General features: G+C 33.7%; 1 protein-coding gene across 2 annotated transcripts in view; it reads right to left on the bottom strand.

The window, feature by feature from the left end:
* Window positions 1–8,393: 8,393 nt before the first annotated feature.
* The window catches only part of WDY (WD repeat-containing protein WDY), a 41,634-nt gene continuing 26,986 nt past the window's right edge, over window positions 8,394–23,041 (bottom strand). For both annotated transcript variants that reach the window (XM_085815679.1, XM_035365944.2), the window contains 2 exons: window positions 19,478–19,615; window positions 8,394–8,849 (listed from right to left, as the gene is read on the bottom strand). In XM_085815679.1, coding sequence (XP_085671805.1) covers window positions 8,730–8,849; window positions 19,478–19,615 — 258 coding nt within the window. In that variant the 3' untranslated portion in view covers window positions 8,394–8,729. The remainder of the gene's footprint in view (window positions 8,850–19,477; window positions 19,616–23,041) is intronic.

The raw sequence follows: 23,041 nt of genomic DNA, 5'->3' as shown, positions 1-23,041 counted from the left end.
TATATGTATGGTAGCGTAACCTAATCGTCCAAACGTTTTGTAAAAACTGCTTTAAAGGCAATTCTAATAACAGTTCTACTCGAAAAAGAAAATATTAAAATTACTTTTTTTTTAAATTGCATGAAATATTTTTCAGAGAAATCTTGAAATGTTTTGTCATTTCTCGCGAAATAGAAAATTTAAAGCTTTACTTTTCCTAAAGAAAGTGAAGAAAGGCTGATAATGTAAATCAGAATCAATCTTTTAATAATTTATTAATACTTAGAAATATTTTGCAATGAGCATACTATTAATAAAATTAATGCAAGATTTTTTTTAACTCTGCGTTATTTTTCTGTTTTTACAGAATTTGCATTAAGATTTTTACCTTAATATTATTAACAGAACTTCATAACAGTATATAAAACAAGAAAAATTATTTAGTTTCTTTTCCTACTTTTATTTAAATGGTAAAGACTTAATTTACAAATACAAAGTATTTGTTTTATTGATACAAAGTATTTAAATGACAAAACATTTCAAGATTTTTCTGAAAAATATTTCATGCAATTTAAAAAAAAAGTAATTTTAATATTTTCTTTTTCGAGTAGAACTGTTATTAGAATTGTCTTTAAAGCAGTTTTTACAAAACGTTTGGACGATTAGGTTACGCTACCATACATATATACACTGAAGTGACAAAAGTCATGGGATACCTACTAATATTATTATTATTATTTATTAAGAACAAAAACAACATTTTTGCACTGTTCTCTCTTAATGAATGTTTTAATTTATAAGGTATTTCTTCTACTTTCTTGGCGTGCCTTCATGGTGTGGTTGTCTGCACGCTCAGCGCGCAATTCAGAGGTCCGTGGTTCGATTCCCGGCGAAGGGGGGCATATTTTTCATCTTGCCTGCTTCCAAAAAAACATCTAATGTCTCTACAAATTCTTCCAACTTTGAGAACTTAGAATCTCTACAGACCCTCTTTATAATTTACATATCATTCCCGTGAAAGATTTATTTTAAGACATTATTACAAAGAAATTCGATTTTTTTTTTTTTATTGATGTACTCATTCCTCGAATGAGCATTTAATAAAACCATTCAGATGCTGATTTGGAATCTAAAGAATTTGGATTAAATTGGATTATTTAGTTTAAGTGTCCGAGGATTATCTATTTAGCTTTATCCCAGTACTCCCCGCAACTTCCCAGATGTGTTGAATTCGATGGTTTCGTATCTCTGTTCTCGTTACTTCCTTTTCTGGAGAAACTTGCAGCTCAACAGATTTTAATAAATTCCATGCTGCAAGTACACCACAATCACAAACGCTTGTGCTATCCAGGATTCAAGCTCGAAACCAAAGAATCGACGTGAAAGAGAGGATGAACCAAAGAAGCGACATCTTTCAGATCAGCTCTGTATTCCCAGTTTTTTGCCTGAAAGCAAACCTGAGACTAAGGATCAGCGCTCAGTACCCTTATCCATTCATTAATTAGTAAAACTAATCTAGGGTACAAAGGAGACGTTATTTGCTTTTTTATTTATTCAATTACGGCAAAACATGCGAGGTCTGTCTTCTTAAATGTAGAAAGGCATTAGTGGAGGATTTGGTAATTTTAGATGATTGTTAAACAACAATTTATAAAGAACAGATCATTTTAATAAAAAAAATATACGTCGCATTAGAATGACATTAATCTCAACGATAAATAGAGTGTGCACGCGAACTTATAAAACAGGAGGGGGAAAGTTCTTTTTGAAGTCGAGATTCTTATCACGCATGCGCAAGAAGGAGCAGTATTGATACAGTCGGCAATCGGATTGTTATAGAGTTGGCTATGGCAATGAAGACATGACGCCAGCGTCGATACTGAAGAAATGTCAGGGTTCATTGGTCTTATCCAATCGACAATGGGCGGGCAAAGGATACGAAGATGCGTTTCCTTTGCTGTGGTTAACTTAGTTTACGTAACTTTAGTGTAGTTACTAAGAAGTGTTAGTAAAAACTTACAAGAACATGGAAAAGTACTTACAAGAACATGGAAAAAGAACATGAAAAAGTACTTACAAGAACATGGAAAAGTACTTACAAGAATATGGAAAAATATACAACGAAAAATAATTTAAATACAGGAAAAATATACATCCACAGTTATCGGCCATACAGTTATAATACCATATTCGAACTACCCGTGAAACACTCTTTGTTAACCCACGCCCAACCTTATACTCTGTGCCAGGTTTCTCAAACTGGGGGTCGCGGGACCTGCAGCAGGGGGTCGCCAAAAATTTTAGCAGTTTTGATATTTCTTTAATTTATTATAATAATTTTACAATTACCAAATATTTTTACGCGATCACTTACGATCTGAAAATAGATAAATATAAGACAATAGAGACAAAGAAAAAACGAAAATATTTCGACGCATTCTTTTTATAATATAACGTTCATTTTACTTGCTTTGCACTTAACGCTGTCATTTCGTCTGTTAACATTTGCACATTGTTCTATGTCTTTAACATTTGCACATTGTTCTATGTCTTAAAAATAGAAATCAAAGTTAATGACCTAAAACTGTGACAGTGTATTACAGTACAAGTGAAAAAATTGACAGTTCCACTCCCGCGTGTGTCGGATTTGCGCAATACTTATGGGGTCCCACAAAATTTTCGTAAATATTATGGGGTCCTGAGGTCACGAAAAAAATCTCAGTGATAAAAAGGCGTCGCGACAGAAAAAAGTTTAAGAAACCCAGCTCTATGCTAAGATGCGCGATGTATGGCATCAGAAGCACCATGTTTCATAAATAAAAGTGCAAATAATATAAAAATGGAGATCTCATACATTGAAAATTACAGCTCTTAATCATAGTTAGCTTAATCTGTTTGAAGGCATTTAAATTACTCATTAAGCAGTTTTTTTCAACAATTACAATTTTAATTTGAAAAAAGTACATAACGTAATTGCTAAAAATTTTAAAAGACTAAAAAGATGTAGATATAACTGTGGTCACAATATGTATTGTTGCAGTTTCATTTTAAGATCAATGATTTGTTTCAAGCTTAGAAGAAAAATTACAAAATACGACGAAAACAAATTACTCGTAGTTTGCAATCTGTTTTTAAGGTTTTTCTTTAATCTTTAAAGTATTTTTTTTTTCGGTTTCTAGCTATATATCTCTGCTTTGCAGCATCGAAATGACATCTTTGTATTTTTTGTATAATATTCATGGCAAAAGATTACATTCACATGTTCACTTCAGTTCAGTAAAAATAAAAAATTAGAATTATTTTACATTAAAAGATTTAAATGTTTAAATGCGCGTAAAAGTGTTAGTATTGATTATAGAGAATTTCAATATATTTTTCACTCTAATATAACTCTTGCTTTATAACTCTAATATAACTCTTCCAAAATAGGAAAATTACTAGGAAATCCTGCATTAATAACTTAATTATGCATTAATTATTGAGAGAATTATACACTGATTAACGCGTGATACTTGAATGTCATAAATTACTGCGTTGTCGTTTACACATACCACTACTTTTGGCTTCAAAGTTGACTTCGTTATTCAATGCTCCTAATTAATGAAAGTTTTCTTAGTCAAGTATCTAGGTGCCTTATTGCACGTGTCTTAATGGTCGTTGGGGTGCTCGCAAACGCGTTAAGTGCCTTCGTGTTAACATAACAGATCGCAAAGAGAAATAAGTCAGGGAAGAAAATGGTTAATTAAATGTAATGTGTACTGAAAGGCTAAACCACTCGAAGATTCTGTGCAGCTTCTGATTTACCTACAACTTACCGGTTCTTGCAAGCAGATCCCCGAAAATAAACGAGAAGAGGGAACTAATTGGAGCAGTGAGGATAAGCTTGAAGCTAGCTGGAGCTACCATACAAAAATTTAGGATAAAAATGCAAAACAGTTATTTTTGTATATACAGTAAACCAGAAATATTTAGCATTATTCTAATTATTCAAGATATACACATATGGATCATAGGTAAGGTAATATGATTTTGATCATCAAACCTTTTACTTGGATTGTGCCTCTAATGGAAGACTAAGATAAAATTCGGTAAGTTAATTAAATGATAAAAAAAAATTATAAATATATCGCAAATTACTGAGACTATTTTTCTTCCTTTGATAAAATTTGCTTCAATAAAAATTTTCAAGTGTGCGAAGATTAATGAAAAATAAGATCTCAATTACCGTAACAAAAGCAATGATAATTGGCCGCCATTCACAGATGATTTTCTTTCAATCAAAGACAAAACAAAGGTAAAAGGCAATCTGCCCCTCCCTCCCTTTCTGCCGTAACATTTTCTTACTTCAAATCGTTAAGGTATTTAACTAATGTTCTGTAGAAACATTATGATAAAGATTATGATACATTATGACATTCTTTCCAAACCTCTACTTCTGCAAGAACTGTGATCCTAGTTAAGAAATTAGAAAAACTGTCTTTTCAATGATTTTCAGTGAGAATATATAGCTTATTGTTTCATGAAATCTGATTGTAAAGTTAAAATACCAGAAAATTTCTGTTAGATCTTCTACAGCTGCTTGTTGCTGTAGGTTCTTTTTGTCTCATGGCGTTGTTTATATTTGGTAATTAGAATGATTTGTTTGTGAAGAACAAAGCTTACGATTTAAAAATAGTGAAATTTGTCAACAGCTGACACCAGTGAAAATAGTTTTCCGTTGCTCCTCCTATAATATGAGGCCTAAACTCTGTATCTTTCACAACAATTCAGATAATCAAAGTAAAATTGCATTTCGGTCTCAAGCTTTGAGGAGACCACGTCGTTTCTACAACAAATGAAATCTTCTCTATGAAGACGTCCCTTCCCTCCTGCAGATTTTCTCCTGTTCTTTACCGTATATAAGGTGAAAAAATAACTAAATTGGTTGCATATCTGAAATTCCCACACGGGGATCCACTTCTAAATTTAGCCAAATATCAAAGCACAAAAATCCGTATTTAGCCAAATTGACCCAAATATTAACGTATAAAAGAGCTTTTTCGCATAAATTCATTGACATTTTGCTAATTTCTCTCTAAGTGCTGTTTGCGTACCTTTTTAAAATCATTTGTGTTTCTTTAGCGTAAGAAAAAAAAAAAAAAAAAAAAAACGTTCTTTGCCGTACGTAAGAGTACCACTGTTTGTCTTTCTGTTGGACGAAAGAAAATTTTTGTTTGTTTGTTTTGTTTTTATAGGCAGCTAAGCTGAATGAATAAAATCGCGCAAAACATGTTATTATGCAGATTCAGGGAAATTCATGCGAGTTGTAAAATTTCACGCCTATGAATACATTTCACAGCATTTAGCCTTTTCATAACCAGAAGCGACTAGCCGCTCACATAAGCATCATTGACTTACGGAGCAAGCGCGGTAAGATTCAAAGCATGTATTAAAGTTTTATGTAACTTCAATGGTACGCTCTAAATATGCGGCGAACCGGAAGTCCTCTCGAGAGGCTAATGGCAGTGGAAGAGCCTCGTATCAGTCCACCCCGGGCCACTCTACTTCAAAATTGGGAGCTGAACTAAGCAAAATCGTACTGTCACTTTTACTATGCTCAGGGCTCTTGCCAACGATAGGCGCAATCTCACACTCCTTGCCACGATGAATTTCGTGTGCTTGTTCTGATGTTACTCTCAGACAAGCGAGATAAGTCACAACAAGCCTCTGGGGATCTGAGTCTCTGAAAAATAGGCTGTACTCATACCAACTCAGAATCGCATAATTATCAAACAAAAGTTATTACTTTGCATATTTAACAGATTCTATAAATATTTCCTACTTTAAAAACTAACATCGTCATTGAACAATAATTTACAATAATTACCAGACGAGATCAATCGCATGTAACAAATTTTAGTGTGACAAACTACACATCGTATGGTTATTCAATCACATTTTAATAGAATTAAGTATTGCAAGTCTTTAAAACTTTGGAAAACTATTACCTGGAAATTTTAATTTAGCCGTTACAGTGCAAGTGCTTCCCAAAATTTCATGGAAAAGCTACTGGCCCGAGCATTGAAGTTCACGTCCGATTCCAGGCTTCAAAATTGTACGCTAGTGCTGCCATCTCGTAGTGAATTGAAGAAATATTTGTCTTCCCAATTAATCTGGCATTTTCTGTAAGTGCTGCCATCTCTTGGTTACAATAATCATAAACTTAAAACGTAAATAATGGAACAAAATACAAAAACTCTTCGTCGTATTAATACCAATGAATCAGTCATACTCTTATGCATTATAATAGAAACAGTTGCAAAATGTAAAATTATCAAATGGAATTTCCTGAACGACTTTTTCATAATTAGAATTCTCTTGACTCTGCCCTAGTAATTTTGAAATGTCTTTCATTACTTTTCAGATTTGAAACACATCTTTTGTTTGATAATCTTGCATTCAATAAAGCTCATAAAGAAATGAAACTCTCGGTGTGTCATTTTAAATATCAATTTAGAGTTGTTACAACTGATAAAATTCTGAGTATTTGTTTTAAATTGAAACGTTTTGCTTCGTTAAAACTTTTCCCCCTTATTATTGCTTTCCTGAAAGATAACATAAAAAAGGACTTTGTTGAAGCGGCCATATATTAGACCGATTACGAGATTCATGATCTTAGGCGCAGTGTTTCCATATGCCTTGTACTTAAAACCAGCGTGCACAGTGTAAGCACGTACAACTGGAAGAACTAATTTTAAATTCACGAAGGTCACGGTGTAAGTCGGCCAAAAATTCCGTAGCTCCGTATATTAGCAATGTGTAAATTATTTTTCAAAATTTTGGAATTTTAAGCTTTTCAGCTTTAGAATTAAGTTTCAGAATTACAGGAAAGTCATATTTGTTTTTGTAAGTTATTTCAGTGCCAATTTTTTCGTACGTCGTACAAAGCACGTTGAGCACGTAAAGCACATTTTGTAAAGAAATGTATAATCTTGAGGAAATTTCCACAGATCAATGTGGATGGAATAATTTTGCATTAGCCTTTGCAGTATGGAGACTGATATATATTTAATTTATCAAGTTCTTCTTGTTCTCTTCCCTTCCAAATGGCCGGACAGTCACTCATCAAGCATTAGTGAGAATGGCCGAACAATAGGTCATTTAGGCGTTCCATCACCATGGAGGTAGGAAATAATGATTTATTAATTAATTAGGTTATTCTTACCACTATGCTCATTACCGAGAACGTTGCGCAGCGTACACCATAGGGGATAGATTGATAATGCACCCTCGAGATGGCAACCTAGATTTGGCTTGGATTATTTGAATTACGGTAAAATACTTATGACTATCTGCCCGAGAAAATGGATGCCTATATGCAGGACCTTTTTAAGAGATACGTTTTTCGTATTCATGTTAAACATAGGAAAAATTCCATAAACTCTTATGCAGCCAAAAATCCAGCTGTTCTTAAGCCTAAGTAGACTGCCATTGCTCGGCGATTTTTCATTCGAGAAATAGCAAACTCTCAGGGGAGCCAATAGACCACTCCAAGCATTTATATCCTCCTCTTTAAATCTGAGACCAGGGCTATGACAGGCCGCTCTCCTATCATGCCAAGAAAGCAATGCATCTAAAATCATATATAGCTGGATTTTACATGATGCTAAAAATTTCCATAATATTGAAACTTATTAAAAATTTTAATGACAACTTTGTTTTAAAAAATTTCTAGGTTAGGTATCCATCTAAAACTTTCTTTTATAGTGCTAATTTTGGGTATTATTTTCCCCCTGTTATAAAATTATTGTATAATATTGTAATTATTGTGATGCACTTACTCTGTCTTGAGTTCTAGAACTATTAGCGAAAATTAATATTTTTGACCATTTGGATCAATATAATGCCATTCGAAAAATCTTGATTATTTCCAGGTGTAGAGTTTCCTTTACGATATCGAAATATTTTTACTATTGAAATGCCCTTACCTTTTATTCTTATATCTTTTTCTATATAAGAGAAGAAAAAATATTTTGTTAATATTTTATTCAAGATTAATTACTTAGCGCAAAAGAGTTTTGTTTTCGGTTTACACGAATTTAACTTAGTAAAATGGTCAGAGAATAGAAAGTGAAATAAAAATTTGCTTGTATTTTTAAAGGATAAATTCATCATTTGCGGATATTACACTATTCTAATCTTCTGAATATTTTGACTGATTTAACGTTTAAGTTAAGTACTTAGTGCTTAAGAAACTTTTACTTCATTTAAATTAGTAATACAAGATTCGTGATTAAATGTTTGGCTTGAAACAATTTCTTTTTTAAATATGAGATCCGATTATCGGAACAAAGCGGTTATTCCAATAATCCTTATTCGATTTGTTTCGGTAATCGAAACTTTATGGTAAAAGAAAAATAAACGAAACCTTAGACTGCAACAAATTTATTTTAAAAAGTTTTTTCGCTCTAGTATCATGCATAGTTCAAGTGGAGATTGCAATTAAATTTAATTTCAGATGGAACTTCATTTAACATTTTGTTATAGAGATTTCATCGGCATAAAACACAATAATATATTTATATAAATCAAGAACTTACATTTCACATTTTCAAAAACATTCATATTTTAATTCGAAATTTTATAAATTAAAAAATAGAGTAGATTCATGGCACATATTGAAAACTGTGTCTGATGAATAGAAGATAATACATTTTTCTCGAAGTGAAAGTTACATATCCTATCGCATTAGTACGACAAAGTATTTTGCATTACATATATTCGTCTACAAATTTTATCACTTTCAGTCTTGATTTGCATTTAGAAGCACCTGGAATGCGTTGAAGTGTTTCAGACAATTTGTCTTCTAAATTTATACCATCTTTATAAGCCTAAAATTTGAAAATACGTTATTAGATTAAAGTAGAAAACCATAGGGGATAGATTGATAATTTACTTTACAATGTGCAGATGATTAACAGAATGCAGTGTTTTAAATTTTAATGCCTTTACACTGGATGCTAGAAAACTGCTTATCTCTTAATATTAGGTACTTAAACAGATTTTCAATTTAACATAGAAAATTTAATGAAATAGTTTTAATCGAGTGGGTAGATTTATAAATAAAAAACATTATTTTTTTACGTTATTCATAAAATCGGAAAAAAAACTCAAACTAATTTAAATTTTCATTTTGCTTAACTGAAATGCAAATTAATTCCATACATATACTCGCACAATTCCATACATATACGCGCACAATTTAATCAACGAAAATATTAATAACATCCAGTACCATCTTTTAACCTTGGATAGAAATGAAATAAACTTCTAAGTGGCTGTCAAATGAATCCACCCCATTTTTGTATTTGTTGTACGAAGTCACACAAAATGGAACATCAATTTCCTTCCTTCTTACTTTCCCCTTGAGCTCCACTTTGTTTTTTCACTTCTGTTTCTTCAAAAATTGGTCAGCAAAGACATTACATGACTATCATTCCATCGTACTGCAGCTAATTTGTTTTCTTCATCAAATAGTGCATAAGAAGAGCTTCTCTCCATATTTTTTTTTAGTCCAAAGGGGCTTTGTCCCTGAGGGACTATTGTTTTTGTTTTGGCATTTTGCGTTGAAATCTTTAAAAGGCAGTATCACTTTTCAAACTGTTGCCACCAAATATTATCGCCCTGTATAATATTTGAAGAATCTGCATAAATGTATGTATGTTTCTCGCATTGTGATAAAACAACGGTACCTAGAGCCATCCAATTTTGAATGACGTAATCCTGCTGCGAAAATGGGCATCTAAAAGCTCAAATTTTATATTTGGAATTTGTTTTACTATCGATTTCCTATTTTGAAAAATTTTAACCAATTTCTGATTAACAAACTCAACGATTTCAAAGCGAGTAATGGCAACGTTGTACAGAAAAAAAATTTTCATCTCCAGCACGTGAGACCGTGTATCGGAAATTCTAAAGATATGCTCAATTTAAAATTATTTTGCAATGTTGTTTATGAACTGTATTTTATGGCTTAAGTGCGAAGAACATGATATTTAATAAATAAAGGTCATACACAAAATGTTAAAAAGACGCCTCTTTGGATGTAATTTAAAATCTAAAACCTTTCAGATACTTTTTTTTTTTTTTTTTTTTTTTTTTTTTTTTTTTTTTTTGCTAACGAACACGTAGCCCATGAGATGTGAAAAAAAAAATTGTCCATGTATATCCTGTGAAATTTTGGGCCTTCCGCTATTGAAAGCAAGAGTTTCTCAACGCGCTGAGAACGTGGCTCCTTGTATTCTTTTTTAATCCCTTGATACGGAATAATATTGAAGGTGCTATCCATTGTAAAATGTCAGCATCCATAATTTGTATCCGAATTTTACGAATTTATTCTTCATGAACATCTTACAACCGTCTTTACAAAAATAACGCACCACTCTTTTATTGATGGTTAGATTTTCTGAAAACTCTCCGATCTGTTTCTAGGCCATATTCAGTTCTTCTGACAGTGGTCGAATTTTGAAGTAACGGTCAACTTTAACAATTTTAATGTCGACATTCAAATGAATAAAACGTTTGACATCAATTCCTGGACGTACCCTGACTAAAAATGTAACAGAGTCGGGACATTTTCCCAATACCAAATATTATTTTTCACATGTTAAAACATGATAGCTACTACAAAACAAAGCACCTAAAAATTGCTTGCATTCACTCTCAGTGACACTAAAAGTATGATCATTTGCTTGTTTTGCATACTGGTTATTCTCCACATCTCTATTGAACTTGAGTTTTTCCTGAAACCGCATTGACAGTATTTTGATGATATTGGAAAGGAACACATTGGTGAACACATTCATGCTTGGTGAAAGCATGAATTGCAGTTCGCATTTTCGCAGGGCTTTTACTTCAAAATCACGTTCTTCAAAATGTTTTGATAAAATTTCTCTAGTTCGTGTTGTATCTTTTTTTTTTTTTTTTTTTTTTTTTTTTTTCAGATTCCTCACATGGTCCTGATATGTTAAAGTTTGTGACAGAATCACCTATTTGTTCTTTATTACTAACTGAATCAGGCTTAAGGGGAATTACAATTTTTTCAGGTTCATTAATTTCTTCATCAGAAGGGAAACACATACTCAAGAACCTCTTGAGCTGCTAAAAGTTTTCTCGCCAATTTACAAATATTGATCTTTCAAAGACAACCAAAATTTTCTCTCAAATAATAAACAGGAAAATAACTGATCTAATTCAGAAAAAAAAATATACTGGAAACTATATCTCCCAAAAGAGCAAGCGCATTCGCAGTTCTATAAAAAAAGTTTCATCTGAGGTCACAGCTTTGAGTACTCACAAGAGCACTAAGAATCAAGGTAAAAAAGAAACTCTAATTTCTATTTAGAATGTTTATCTATTTTATACAAAAGTAACATCTGTTCTAATATTGCCAAGGAAACATCCTATACATGAACTTTCTTTTATTCAGAAAATCCTATTTAGGAGGTTCTGTGTCATTTCGCTTTTGTAAAGTAACACAAAAGAAACCTACAGAAAATTCCAGAATAATCTATTCCCTAATCCTTTCATATGTCACTTTAATATCATTGTATGAATAGTTATTGTTAAAATTTGGTTTGAAGGAATGTGATCCATGAATGAGAAAAATGATGAGAGGAAACAATTTGGGGATTAGACCGTTTGTCCTGTTTACAGGACACCTATAAAATACTAACAAGATATCTCAAAAAGATAAATTTTTTCATGGGTATTTTTATTTCTACAAATAGTACTGTAAATCTACTAGCAGAAATATGTATTAGAAAATACATATTTCTGCTAGTAGATTTACAGTAATCTAATGCTAGTAGATTTGCACCCTCATCATTAGGTGCGGCAGTGCATTCTCCAGAATCGTCGCTCTGTAAATAAAATATACTTAAATAAAATTAAATATTTCTTTAGGAAAACTATAGACTTTAATCCTAAATAACAGTTCAAACATAAGTCATTTTAAAGGGTACTTTTAAAGTTATTTTAATGATATTAATTATGACAGGCCATGTTTTCAGCCTGCATATGAAACTTATGTCTATTTCAAGGGAGTTATGCAGAATTTTATCTATTTGTTTACTTTTATTTTCCATTTAATGTAACTTAATTGGGCCGTCCTATACTCAGAACAGTGGCCCCATATGGCTTAAATTATATATACTAATCATATTAAAATTTATAATATATTATAGATTATTCATATTGCGGTATTCCAAACCGTCTTCTGGAAGGTTTATAATTTGAAATACTAATTGTAAACCTTCCAGAAGACGGTTTAATCTATAAAACCTGAATAATCCAAGAGAAGTGTGTCACGTTTCGTTCCGTGTCATCCAGAAAGTAAGTTTCCCACATCGCAAAAAGATGGAGCTGCAAAAGAACCGAAATGCAAAGGTTCAAGCAGGGTAGTTCATAGATGTAGCTATTTATATGGCAGTTATAATTTTCTGATAGCTTACATTAACTGTGTTGTATTGCGTTAAGGTGTCGGCTCATATTTTTTCTCCCGCAAACTGCAAGGTGAGACTTTGAGGTGATTTGAAAGCAGAGAATTTTGAAGTTTTTGAACGCAGAGAAGGCCTAGCCGATCGAAATCCATTTTCATGTGTGTTTAGTGTTATGGACCAGATGTGATGAGCAAGCAAGTGGCTCATCGTTTGTGTCGCAAAATTTTCGAAGGTAGGCAAAATGTCCATGACGAACAATGCTGCCCTCATCATTAGGTGCGGCAGTGCATTCTCCAGAATCGTCGCTCTATGGTTAAGGAATTCAGTAGCCATTTTCCCAGGATATCCCGATTGGCTCTTATTTGTGTGGATCATAAAATCGTCATGAGGTATCTATTGTTCCGGAAATTGTGCGCCAGGTGGGTGCCGAAGAATCTTACACCCGAACAACAAATGAAACACATGGGAGCAGTATTGACTTTTCTGCAGCAATACCACGGTGAAGGCGACAAACAGGATCGTTATGGGTGACGAGCCGTTGGTTGCTCACTTCACTCCAGAGATCAAGCAACAGTTGATGTATCTTCGTCACAGTGGATCTCCGTGCTGGACCAAATTCAGGCAGACTGTACCCGCACCGAAGTTGATATACAAAGTTTTTTGAGCCAGGAAAAGCATTCTGCTCGTTGCCGAGGGATGCTATAGTGAACGCTAAACCTTATTTCGTAACACTACAGAATATGCGACGAGCCATTCAGAGCAAAAGACGTGGGACGGTCAGTGCTGGTGCTGCGTTACTCCATGACAGCACTCTCCCAATACGGAGATATCCACAAAAATTCTGCCTCAGAATGATTCTATAGTCCCTTTCTTCCTCCCAGTGACTTCCACCTGTTCTTGCACCTGAAGAAATTTCCGAGCATCGCTTTCTCGCAGACGAAGACGAGCGGGCAACTCACAGTTTTTGGCGCGTCCATTCCCAGGCTTCTATGACACTAAACAACAAAAACTTATCTCACGGTAGGAGAAGTGTTACAGTTCCGGTGATTCTTATGTTGAGAAGTAGCTGAAAATATTGCTATATCGTTCCCAATAAATATTTCCAGCGAATTATGCTTGGTTTCCTTTAATGGGCCGTAGGAAACTTACTTTCCGAATGAACCTTGTATATATATATATATATATATATATATATATATATATAACTATGGATAACTAACTATGGATTCACTCTTTTAAGATAATTCTACTAAAATTAATCTTAGGATATAATATAATCAATATTTCTCATACAACATATATATAGATATATAAAAACTAATAATATGTTTGCAGTTTCCAACAGTAATATTACATATTACACTCAGCCAAAAGTTATTGACAATTATAGTAAACAATTATAGCCAAAAGTTATTGACAATTATAGTTAAAACAATTATAGTAAACAAGTAATAAAGTTTCAGAAGAATAAAGAATAAATAGTAAAGTTAAATTAAATTTAAATAATTCTCTTGCTCCATTGCTGCAAGGAATGAAATTTGAATTTAACAAATATTCTCTCATTCCTATAAAGCTCACTTAAAACTAGTTTAAATTTTAAATTATGAAAACTTAATTGTACGCAAATAAAAGTATTATTATTGCTGCAAATTAATTTGCAATATCATTCAAATTCAGAGAGTATATGTAAATTAAGTGCAAGTATCTAAAACCATGAAAAAGTATATTTAATAATCCAAAAAATTAAGCCTAAATTTTTTTTTAATTTTAAAGAATTTTTAAGACTAAATAATTTGCATAAATTAAGATACAATAACACGCCGAACAAATATTAATTTAGAACTTAAACAACAATCCTGACTGATATCTACATGCATTATTATGAATCAAAATTGTTTGATACTTTAAACTTCCCGGTATGGTTCCGCTACGTAGATGATACTTTTACCCTGTCTGAAAGTAATAAAGATAATTTAAATAAAGTTCTTTCAACAGTGAATTCCATTGATCCTGCTCGACATTTCTCGACATTCTGGTCACAAGTAACACATCCAACTTCAGTACTGCGGTTTATCGTAAACCTTCATCGGTTTGCCTTCCACCACACTTCAAATCATGTCATTCGACTAAACAAAGTTATCTTCATTTTATTCGTATGTTTTCCGTGCTCTTCAAGTTTGCTCGTCCAAACTATCCCTTGATGAAGAACTAAATTATTTAAAAGCAATAGCTATTGACAGAGGCTTTTGACCCAACAGCAATTGATCAAGCAGTTAAAAAATTCTCATCTCAACACACCAAAAGGCACACTCTTGTTTTAGGAGATTATAAAAATTCTGTTGTCATTCCTTTCTTTCCATCAATTAGCTATAAAGTTGCACGTATTTTGAAGAAATTTAACTTTCGGGTCGTTTATTCTCCTATCAATAAAATTCCGAGTTCCATACTCAAGGACCCCATTCCGGATATGAATTCCTGGGGTATTTACAGGATTCCTTGCCAGTGTGACTTAATTTACATTGGCTGAACTAAGAGAGCCTTAAAATTTCGCGTACGTTAAGGAACATGAGGCATATGTTAGAAAAAAGGACACACAGAAGTCTTCTCTTACCCAACATTGTTGGTCCGAAAATCACACTTTTTTGCTGCTAAAATTATTCAAAAAAATATCTTCCATTGGTGAAATGGATTTTCTAGAGGCATTTCACATTCAAAAAATCTTTTTGTTCTAGTTAACGACCCTAATTCCAATCCATCTTTGCCTTCAGCCTTTAAAGAATTTATGTTTTAGTTCTGATTTCATCAACAGGTAGCGCCAGTGGCTTATCTCCTGTCCAGTCTTTCTTATCTTATCTAATCATTATATGGTATCTCATTCATTCGTGCTTTTGCAGCTGAGGATGGTGGTTAGGTAAAACCATCGAAACTAATCCTGTAAAAATTTGAAAATATAACGCTGATTTTTGTTGTTTGACTTCTAAATTAAAATTTGCATAAAATTAATAATTTTTGAGCAGGCAGGAGACAGATCTTTTTGCCTCCAAACATAACTCTTCAATTACTCAATTTGTGTTTCGTCATCCATATAGGCATGTGCATAGTAATATTGAAAACTAAAAGTAAAACCAAATGTAGTGAATTGCTTTAAAAAGAAATTTTAACTATTAAAGAATTTCGAGAAATTCAGTAAGCAAATCGAGTAGGAAACAAAATTATTACTTAAAAGTAAATTGCTAATCTAATTAAAAATAGAAATCCAAAGTAATTTAGAAACCCTTGCCTACTGGAAACTTACCCGACACGAATTATGCAAGTAAACCAAAATAAACTAAATCTATAAAAATACAATAATAATACAAAATAATGCTAAAAAGGGCAAGTAAATAGTAAGTTTTAATTAAGCTTACCTTGCACTATATATTTTGCACGCCGGAGAGGGTAGTAGCATTTGCTAAACAAAGTGAGGTTGAGTAGTTTGTTTCTTCTAACTGTGTAAATAGAGGGCGCTAATACTATGTAATGTTGTGTGTAAGCGTCTCTGAATTTGAATGATAGTGCAAATTACTTCGCAGCAATAATAAAACTTTTATTTGTATACAATTAAAGTTTAAATTAGCTTTTAAAATCAAACAGTTTTTCAGGTTATAATAGTTATTGGTTTTAAATTTATTACAATTTACTTAGGGTTATAATTTACTTTAATTAATTATTGCATTTTGCACATGTGTAAGCAATTTTAGTGAAATTGCAGTATTTTTTGCCCAATGTAAAATGAAATGCTTGAAAGAGAAAATGATTTACCCGCAAAATAAGAATACAGGGGCAAGTTCTTTTAGCATTGTGTAAATCGCTATCTCGCTAAACTGCAGAGGCATCGCCGTGCTAGCGATGCGCCAAGTTTGAGGACTAGTTTTGTGACTAAAAGGTCCCCAAGCTTGGCGTCATTTTGGTCAGATACCTATATAATTTTTAATCGGTATTGTAATTGAATATCTGTAACTGATCCTATATGTAACTACTGATTGTACTCTGTGATACTGGGAACAGCTGTAGCGTATTTTTCTGGAAATTTCCAGAATTGTGAAGTATTTGTTTTGGTAAAATAAATTTTATAAAAACTATCATCAGTTATTTGTGCATTCAGTATGTACACACGCAAAAATCACACGCCTATTGCATATGTAGCAAATATTACCAACCCTTCCATACACTGATTAGACTTTCTACGGAAATGTAATTTTTGCTTGAACTTTAAAAGTAATGAACTGCATTCTGTCTCTGAGAACTAACCCTATTCGGAATTAATGATAAAGGAGTCTAAATCTGTCCACAAGGGACAATATCATAGTACCAGCAATAACAGAATTCTTACTTCCTGGATCCATAACGGAAAACAGAATTTCTCGGTTTGCTATGAACAGCTCGAAAAATGTCTCTAACAGCCCGATGATCAATCTAACAGTCAAATGAAATGATGTCTCTAACAGTCAAATGAACTGTAATAGCCCGAAACGTGCACTAGTAGCTTCAATACTCGTCAACCGAGTGAGGATCGTTATCCGGAGGGGGAGAAGTTGACAATGTAACTGATAAGGCGAAAGTCATTAGGAGAAACGAAATGCTTGCCGCATGTACTCTAGTTACCTACGTTAAACGAATCAGTACTCCTCCCGAATCTGTGTCTTCGGAGAGCGTAAAATCGGAGTTACTGCATAATACGCAGCTACAGAATGAAGGGAGAAATGCTACAGAACGTGTCTTTCAAGAATACCAAAATTTCCTGCTCATCTACTGATGTAGGTCGAACCAGCTTGACACAGAATTGATACAGGAGATATCCATTAATCAAGTAACATCTAAGACTTCTACTGATCGCTAAATAGAAAGAGGTAAGAAAACGTCTAAGCGATACATAGAGAAGAGACGTTATCGAGCCTTCATTAAGTCCTTGGGTCTTTCCCATCTTCCAGGACAAAATTAAAGATGGCGATAGTGATATTTTGCTATCACTATCACCTGCTGAACGACACCACAAAGAAAGACAGCTACGCCCTTCCTAGAATGAGCACATTCTGGACACTCTTTCTGGAAGCAAGCGTTTTCAAAGCTTCATTTAAAGAGTGGATATTGGCAGGTAAAGATACACTTTGATGACCGAAAAAAGAGGGTATTTATTACTCGGCAAGGACTTTGGCAGTGCAAAGTGATGACGTTTGGGTTATGTTAAGCGCCGGCATCATTCGAACGCCTTATGGAGACAGTGCTGAGAGGGCTTTCCTGGAAAGCTTGTCTGATGTAGCTGTATGACATCATCAACATCGTCGGGAAAAGATCTGAAGAGCATTTAGAAAATATTAGCAAGGTGCTTCAGAAACTGAAGGGAGCCAATGTAAAGTAAAGGACCGCCAAATATAGATTGTTCAGACAGAATGTGACTTACTTCGAACATGTCATCTATGTCGAAGGTGTGTGTACGAATCCAGAAAAAGTGTCGGCAGTTAATGATCGGAGACGCTCTGAAAATATCTATCAACTGAGAAGTTTCGTGGGGCTTTATACCTGCTAGATGGTATTTGCGAAGGATTTTTCGCAAGACCCCTTCTCAAACTGACAGAGAGCAAGCAAACGTTCTTCTGAAGAAAAGAATGTGAGGATGCATTTAACGAACTGAAAGAATATTTAACATCTGCGACATTTCTGAAGTGTCCTTGTAGAGACATTAAGTTTTTTTTTAACAGGAGACATAAAAAATGAGCAATGCCCTCGCATGCCTTCTAGAGCCGAAATTCTCAAGGTTAGAATCGTAGACGAAACGACCACAGGGTGTAGCACGAGGAATCACCACAGAACTTTCAGAAATATTCAAGCATGTAAAGCAACAGGTGCAAGGTGGTCGTACGCAACCACCAGCACATGGAACATCACATACGTCCTCAATATTTGTAGCTACGAAGTAGCATAGAAGATAGTGTATCTGTGAATTGCAAAACCGCTGTGTTATAAAACGCATTCCTGGCCGGCGGAAAGTGGGTCGTATGGCAGAGACCATTGCTTGTGCAATATGATACAGCATTCGCCGAAAAGAGAAGACAGTATTGAAACAAATGCGGCAAATTACGATTTACACACTTCACTCGGTGTAATGAGGCACTTTGTTCAATGCTAGCAGGACAGGTGGTAAGATGGAACATACATTTGCGCGAATAAGTGTATATACACCAAATTTCTCAAAGCGCGTAACCAGGATTCACAATTAATACTGGAATTCAGTATTCAAGTCCTTCACCGCCTCAGACATTTCTTTTCTTCTAGGCATAAATGTTATCATGTACGACATGTATTATACCTAAATGTCAGTCTAGTATCATCATTACTCTCTCCTGGTAGACACGCCACCTTTGATCGCAGCCCTGACTTCGCCCGCCAAGTTACCATGCCAATGAAGTGTGGCTGAAGGCAAAGATGGAGGTGTGTGACTTTGCAGATTTTTTAACATGAGTTTTCTTGACGGCCCAAAGCCAGAAACTTCAAAGATATTTTACGTTTTCCAGGCTACGGGTGCAAATATTACGTGCGCACGCCCCCTTTATATGCTCAGTTCTGAGGATTACGGACATGTTTTTGATCCCATGATTAAAAAAAGAATACGTTCTCTCGATTCGGGCTCTTGAATACTTTCTCTCGATTTTCATCGGGAGGTCCTATAACTTTTCTTATCAGAGAAGAAATGCAATTCTATTAAATGTTTTGAATTCAAAATTCGTACATCTTCGGAGTAAATAATTCAGATATATCACAGATAATCAGACTATATTCAGATATATCACAGAAAATATATCGCAGATATATTTTCAAATAACTTAATGTCTCTGTGTTCAGAAACATTAAAGCGATATTCTTCATAGTTGTTTCTTATTACTTTTTAAAGGTTCAAAAACGAAAATCACCATATTTCTGAAAAGTTAATATGACATCAATATAAATATAAATAATGCTTTTATATTTCATTCTTAACTCACTTCTTTTTTCTTAGATTTCCGTTTCATTCCCCATTCAAAAGTCCGCCAGGTTATTTTTTCTACATGTTGGCCGAAATTACATCGCCTCAAAATCTGGATAGCACGCTTCCAGTGTGGCATCTTTCCACCGTTTAAAACCTACATAAAGAAACAGAGATCATTACCGTATTTTCATTCGTAATAGCAGTAAGACTTATTGCTAAAGGCAATTGATCTTTGAGTAAATGAGTATAAGAAAATCAATAAGAAATAACCTGAAAACATATTTAATATTATATCTTTGAGCCAAAACTAACACCGCGTAATAACTTTCAGTTGTTTTAGAACTAAAAATGATGTTGCTGTTGTCGTTGCGAATAGCTGGACTTTTGCAACTTACTGCCTGTCTGGAAAATTACTAATACTCATCAGTCATTCAGCAGTCTCATTACGGAGAACGTTGCCCAGAATGCACCAAAGAGGTGACAAAATTACAAACGTGAGGAAGGAAAATTCTGTCCCAGTTATGATATAGAATACCTCCAAGATATTCCCCTCTCTTTCCCTACTTCCAAACCTATAAAGACGCCCTTCGGCTCTCCAATCCCTTTGCAAGATTTTTTTCCTCCTTAACGCATTCCTTCATGCTGTTATTAGAAACACGTCCAGCTATATGGCAGTTCGAATCGTGGCGAAGGTACCCGGGTTTCCCTCCTCCAGCAAATACTCTAATGATTCTACACTTTGAGGACCCTGTATGAGACACATGCAGTATTAAGTTTCTCTTCCCCCCAAAATTGTTGCAAGGACATGATTTTTCAGAAACCTAGTCATTGGTCTTCCGATAATTTTCATTAGCCTGTCAAATCTTTTCGATGACTTCTTCATTTCTATTCGTAGTCGATGGCTAAGTTAGAACAATCTTCATTGGACTTATCGCCATTTTTGACTTGGAAGATGCATCCCCAATTAAAAGATCCCTATTTTTAAGGACTGAAATTTTTTGCTCTCTGATTTAAAAAATCTAACTTTGTAAGAAAACCATACCAATAATTTTTGGCCAAGATGGGCTATTAGTCTTGAAGTGGAATTTTACATGGTTCGGTCTAAACCGAGTAGCATTCTTCAAATTATTGCCACCGAAGAATCTCCATGTATGTATGCAGCATGTTCCTCGTATTGCGAAAAACGACGGTACTTAGAGCCATCCAGTTTTGAATAACGAAGTCCTCCACCAGAACATGTGTATATGGAAGCTCGAATTTTGAATTTGTTTTATTATTTACTTCCGATTTTGTAAAACTTTAATGAATTTTTTATTAAGAAACACAACGAGTTGAAAGCGAGAAGTGGCAACAGTGTTCGAAACAAAACATTGTTATCTCCAGCGTACGAGTGTTGCCATTCGGAAAATATAAGATATTATTTACCTTTCTTTATTAATTAAGAAACTCGGCTCTATAAAACGTGTGTTGCAGCGGCCGGAAATAAAATATACTTTTATTTACCACGCGGCAGCTTGTTTCCTTTCAGCAGTGCAAAAATTTCTTTCAAATTATTTCTGTAAAGTTACTGAATAATAAAATAAGCGACTTAAAATCAATAAACACAATTCTTAAAGATGTCTAACCAGAAATATTCAATATTTTTTTATAAAATTACACAAGCTCATTAAAATCTTCACATATTTTTTCTTTTTTATAATAACTATTTTAGTCTGATCGGCTACTTTTTAAAGAAATTACTATATGATTTTAAAGAAATTACTATATGATGAGAATGATTTTTTTTTTTGTTGAATTGTATGTTATATGGCGCAAATTCGAAGAGTGTGATATTTAATAAATAAAGTTAATATATAAAGAGTTAATAATAAAAAGACGAAAAAGTTTTGTTAGCCATCTTACTAAAAAAATTATAAAAATAAATATAAAAATTTTTAAAAAAATATAAAAACGTATGCCAACATTTACACCGCTTCGGGAATTCTAAATCTATGCAGGTTTTAAAACTTTTGTGATGTTCTTGCTGAAATATATGTGGCATAAGTGCAAGCAAACGATACTTAATAATAAAGCTAAAACGATTAAAAAAAAGCTCACCAAGAGTGCGTGTAAGAGCAGACTGATAGACTACGAAGTCTGTTAGAACCAAGCCTCGATTTTTACCTTTCATTCATAGTTTGACAGTGTAGAAGTGGAAATAAGAAAAAATAAAATAAAGACTGTTCTAGTGATCTTTGAAAAAAAAAGTGATGCTTTTGAATATTAGCTGCAATATTACTATTTTATTTTAGGTTTATTAGGACGAAGGAGAATTGTTGGTTTTCGCCTCGGAAAAAATTACTGACATCGGACTTGACCGGTAAAAAGAAGTCAAAATCAAAATTTTATTGTTTTTCGATATTTGGATTGTAGAACATTATAAATTGTTTCAGCCTAATTTGGTGACTGAGTTTGAATTTTATTGGAATTAAATCGTTAGTTGAGAAATGAAAATATGTTATATCGTCCTTTACGAAAACAATTAATGCAGTTTTGAAGGAATTAGAAAAGGAAATCTCTGATGAAAAATCTGTGAAAACGAAACTTGTTACTTTAGAACGTTTACCTATTGAACGTAGTACATGTCACACTCAAATACTGAATAGAATCCTCACCCAACACCTTTTTAGTTCGGGCGCCACTTGTAGAGACATTAGGTTAATTGGAAAATTAGCACCGCCTTCGCCGAGAATCGAACCACGGAACTCTGGAATACGAGCCCAGCGTGCAGAACCACTACACTACGAAGGCAAGCTAGGAAAGCGGGAGAAATACCCTATAACTTTAAAAACTTAATTTTCTTCTTGATTTACTGTTTAGGATTGATATTTTTGTGGACAATTTTACATATATATATATGTTAATTGATTAAGTGTATGTCATCAATCAAAAGATGGGAGTATTGTTAAAACCAAGCTTCAATTGGGAGCCCACCAGCGGCCGAGCGGTAAAGACGCTGAACACTGGTAGTTCGGTCTGAGTTTCGAATCCCGCGAACGGGCTGGCTGTATGGGCGTTTTCGTGATTTTCCCCATGTGTAACGCATATACAAGCCAGTTTCCCTTAGAAAGTCCTCCACGAAAGGCATCCCTCCCTTTAGGCAGATAGCCCTCGTGTGCTTTGCCATAACTGAATAATCCACTAATCCAAACTTCAATTGTTAATTTTCCTTCATAGTTTGACATTGTAGAAGTGCCAAAATTTCTCTGGAAAGAGTATTCTATGGTTCTTTGAAAAAATGACGCTTTTGAATAGTAGCTGTAAAATTATTTAAGTTTATTAGGAGAAAGGAGAACGATTATTTCTTGCAAATCTCCCACAAATTCAGCGACCGCGTAAAACACCTTAACGCTTATGGGTGACCGTTAAAATCTGAAACATTTCAGATTTTATTATTTATTTAATAAAACCGATTCAGTTTTTAGCCCAAAAAGGGATGAGCCCAAATGGGCTATTACTCTCGAAACGGGATTTTGCGCCATCCACTACAAACTAATGTATCACTTTTCAAATTTTTGCCACCAAATTTTATTGCCCTGTA

The sequence above is a fragment of the Stegodyphus dumicola genome, chromosome 4 (assembly GCF_044657685.1).
Source record: "Stegodyphus dumicola isolate Sdum_Otavi_A_Nest chromosome 4, ASM4465768v1".
Lineage (NCBI taxonomy): Eukaryota > Metazoa > Arthropoda > Arachnida > Araneae > Eresidae > Stegodyphus > Stegodyphus dumicola.
The sequence above is the reverse complement of the archived record's forward strand: the minus strand, read 5'-3'. Positions and strand labels throughout refer to the sequence as shown.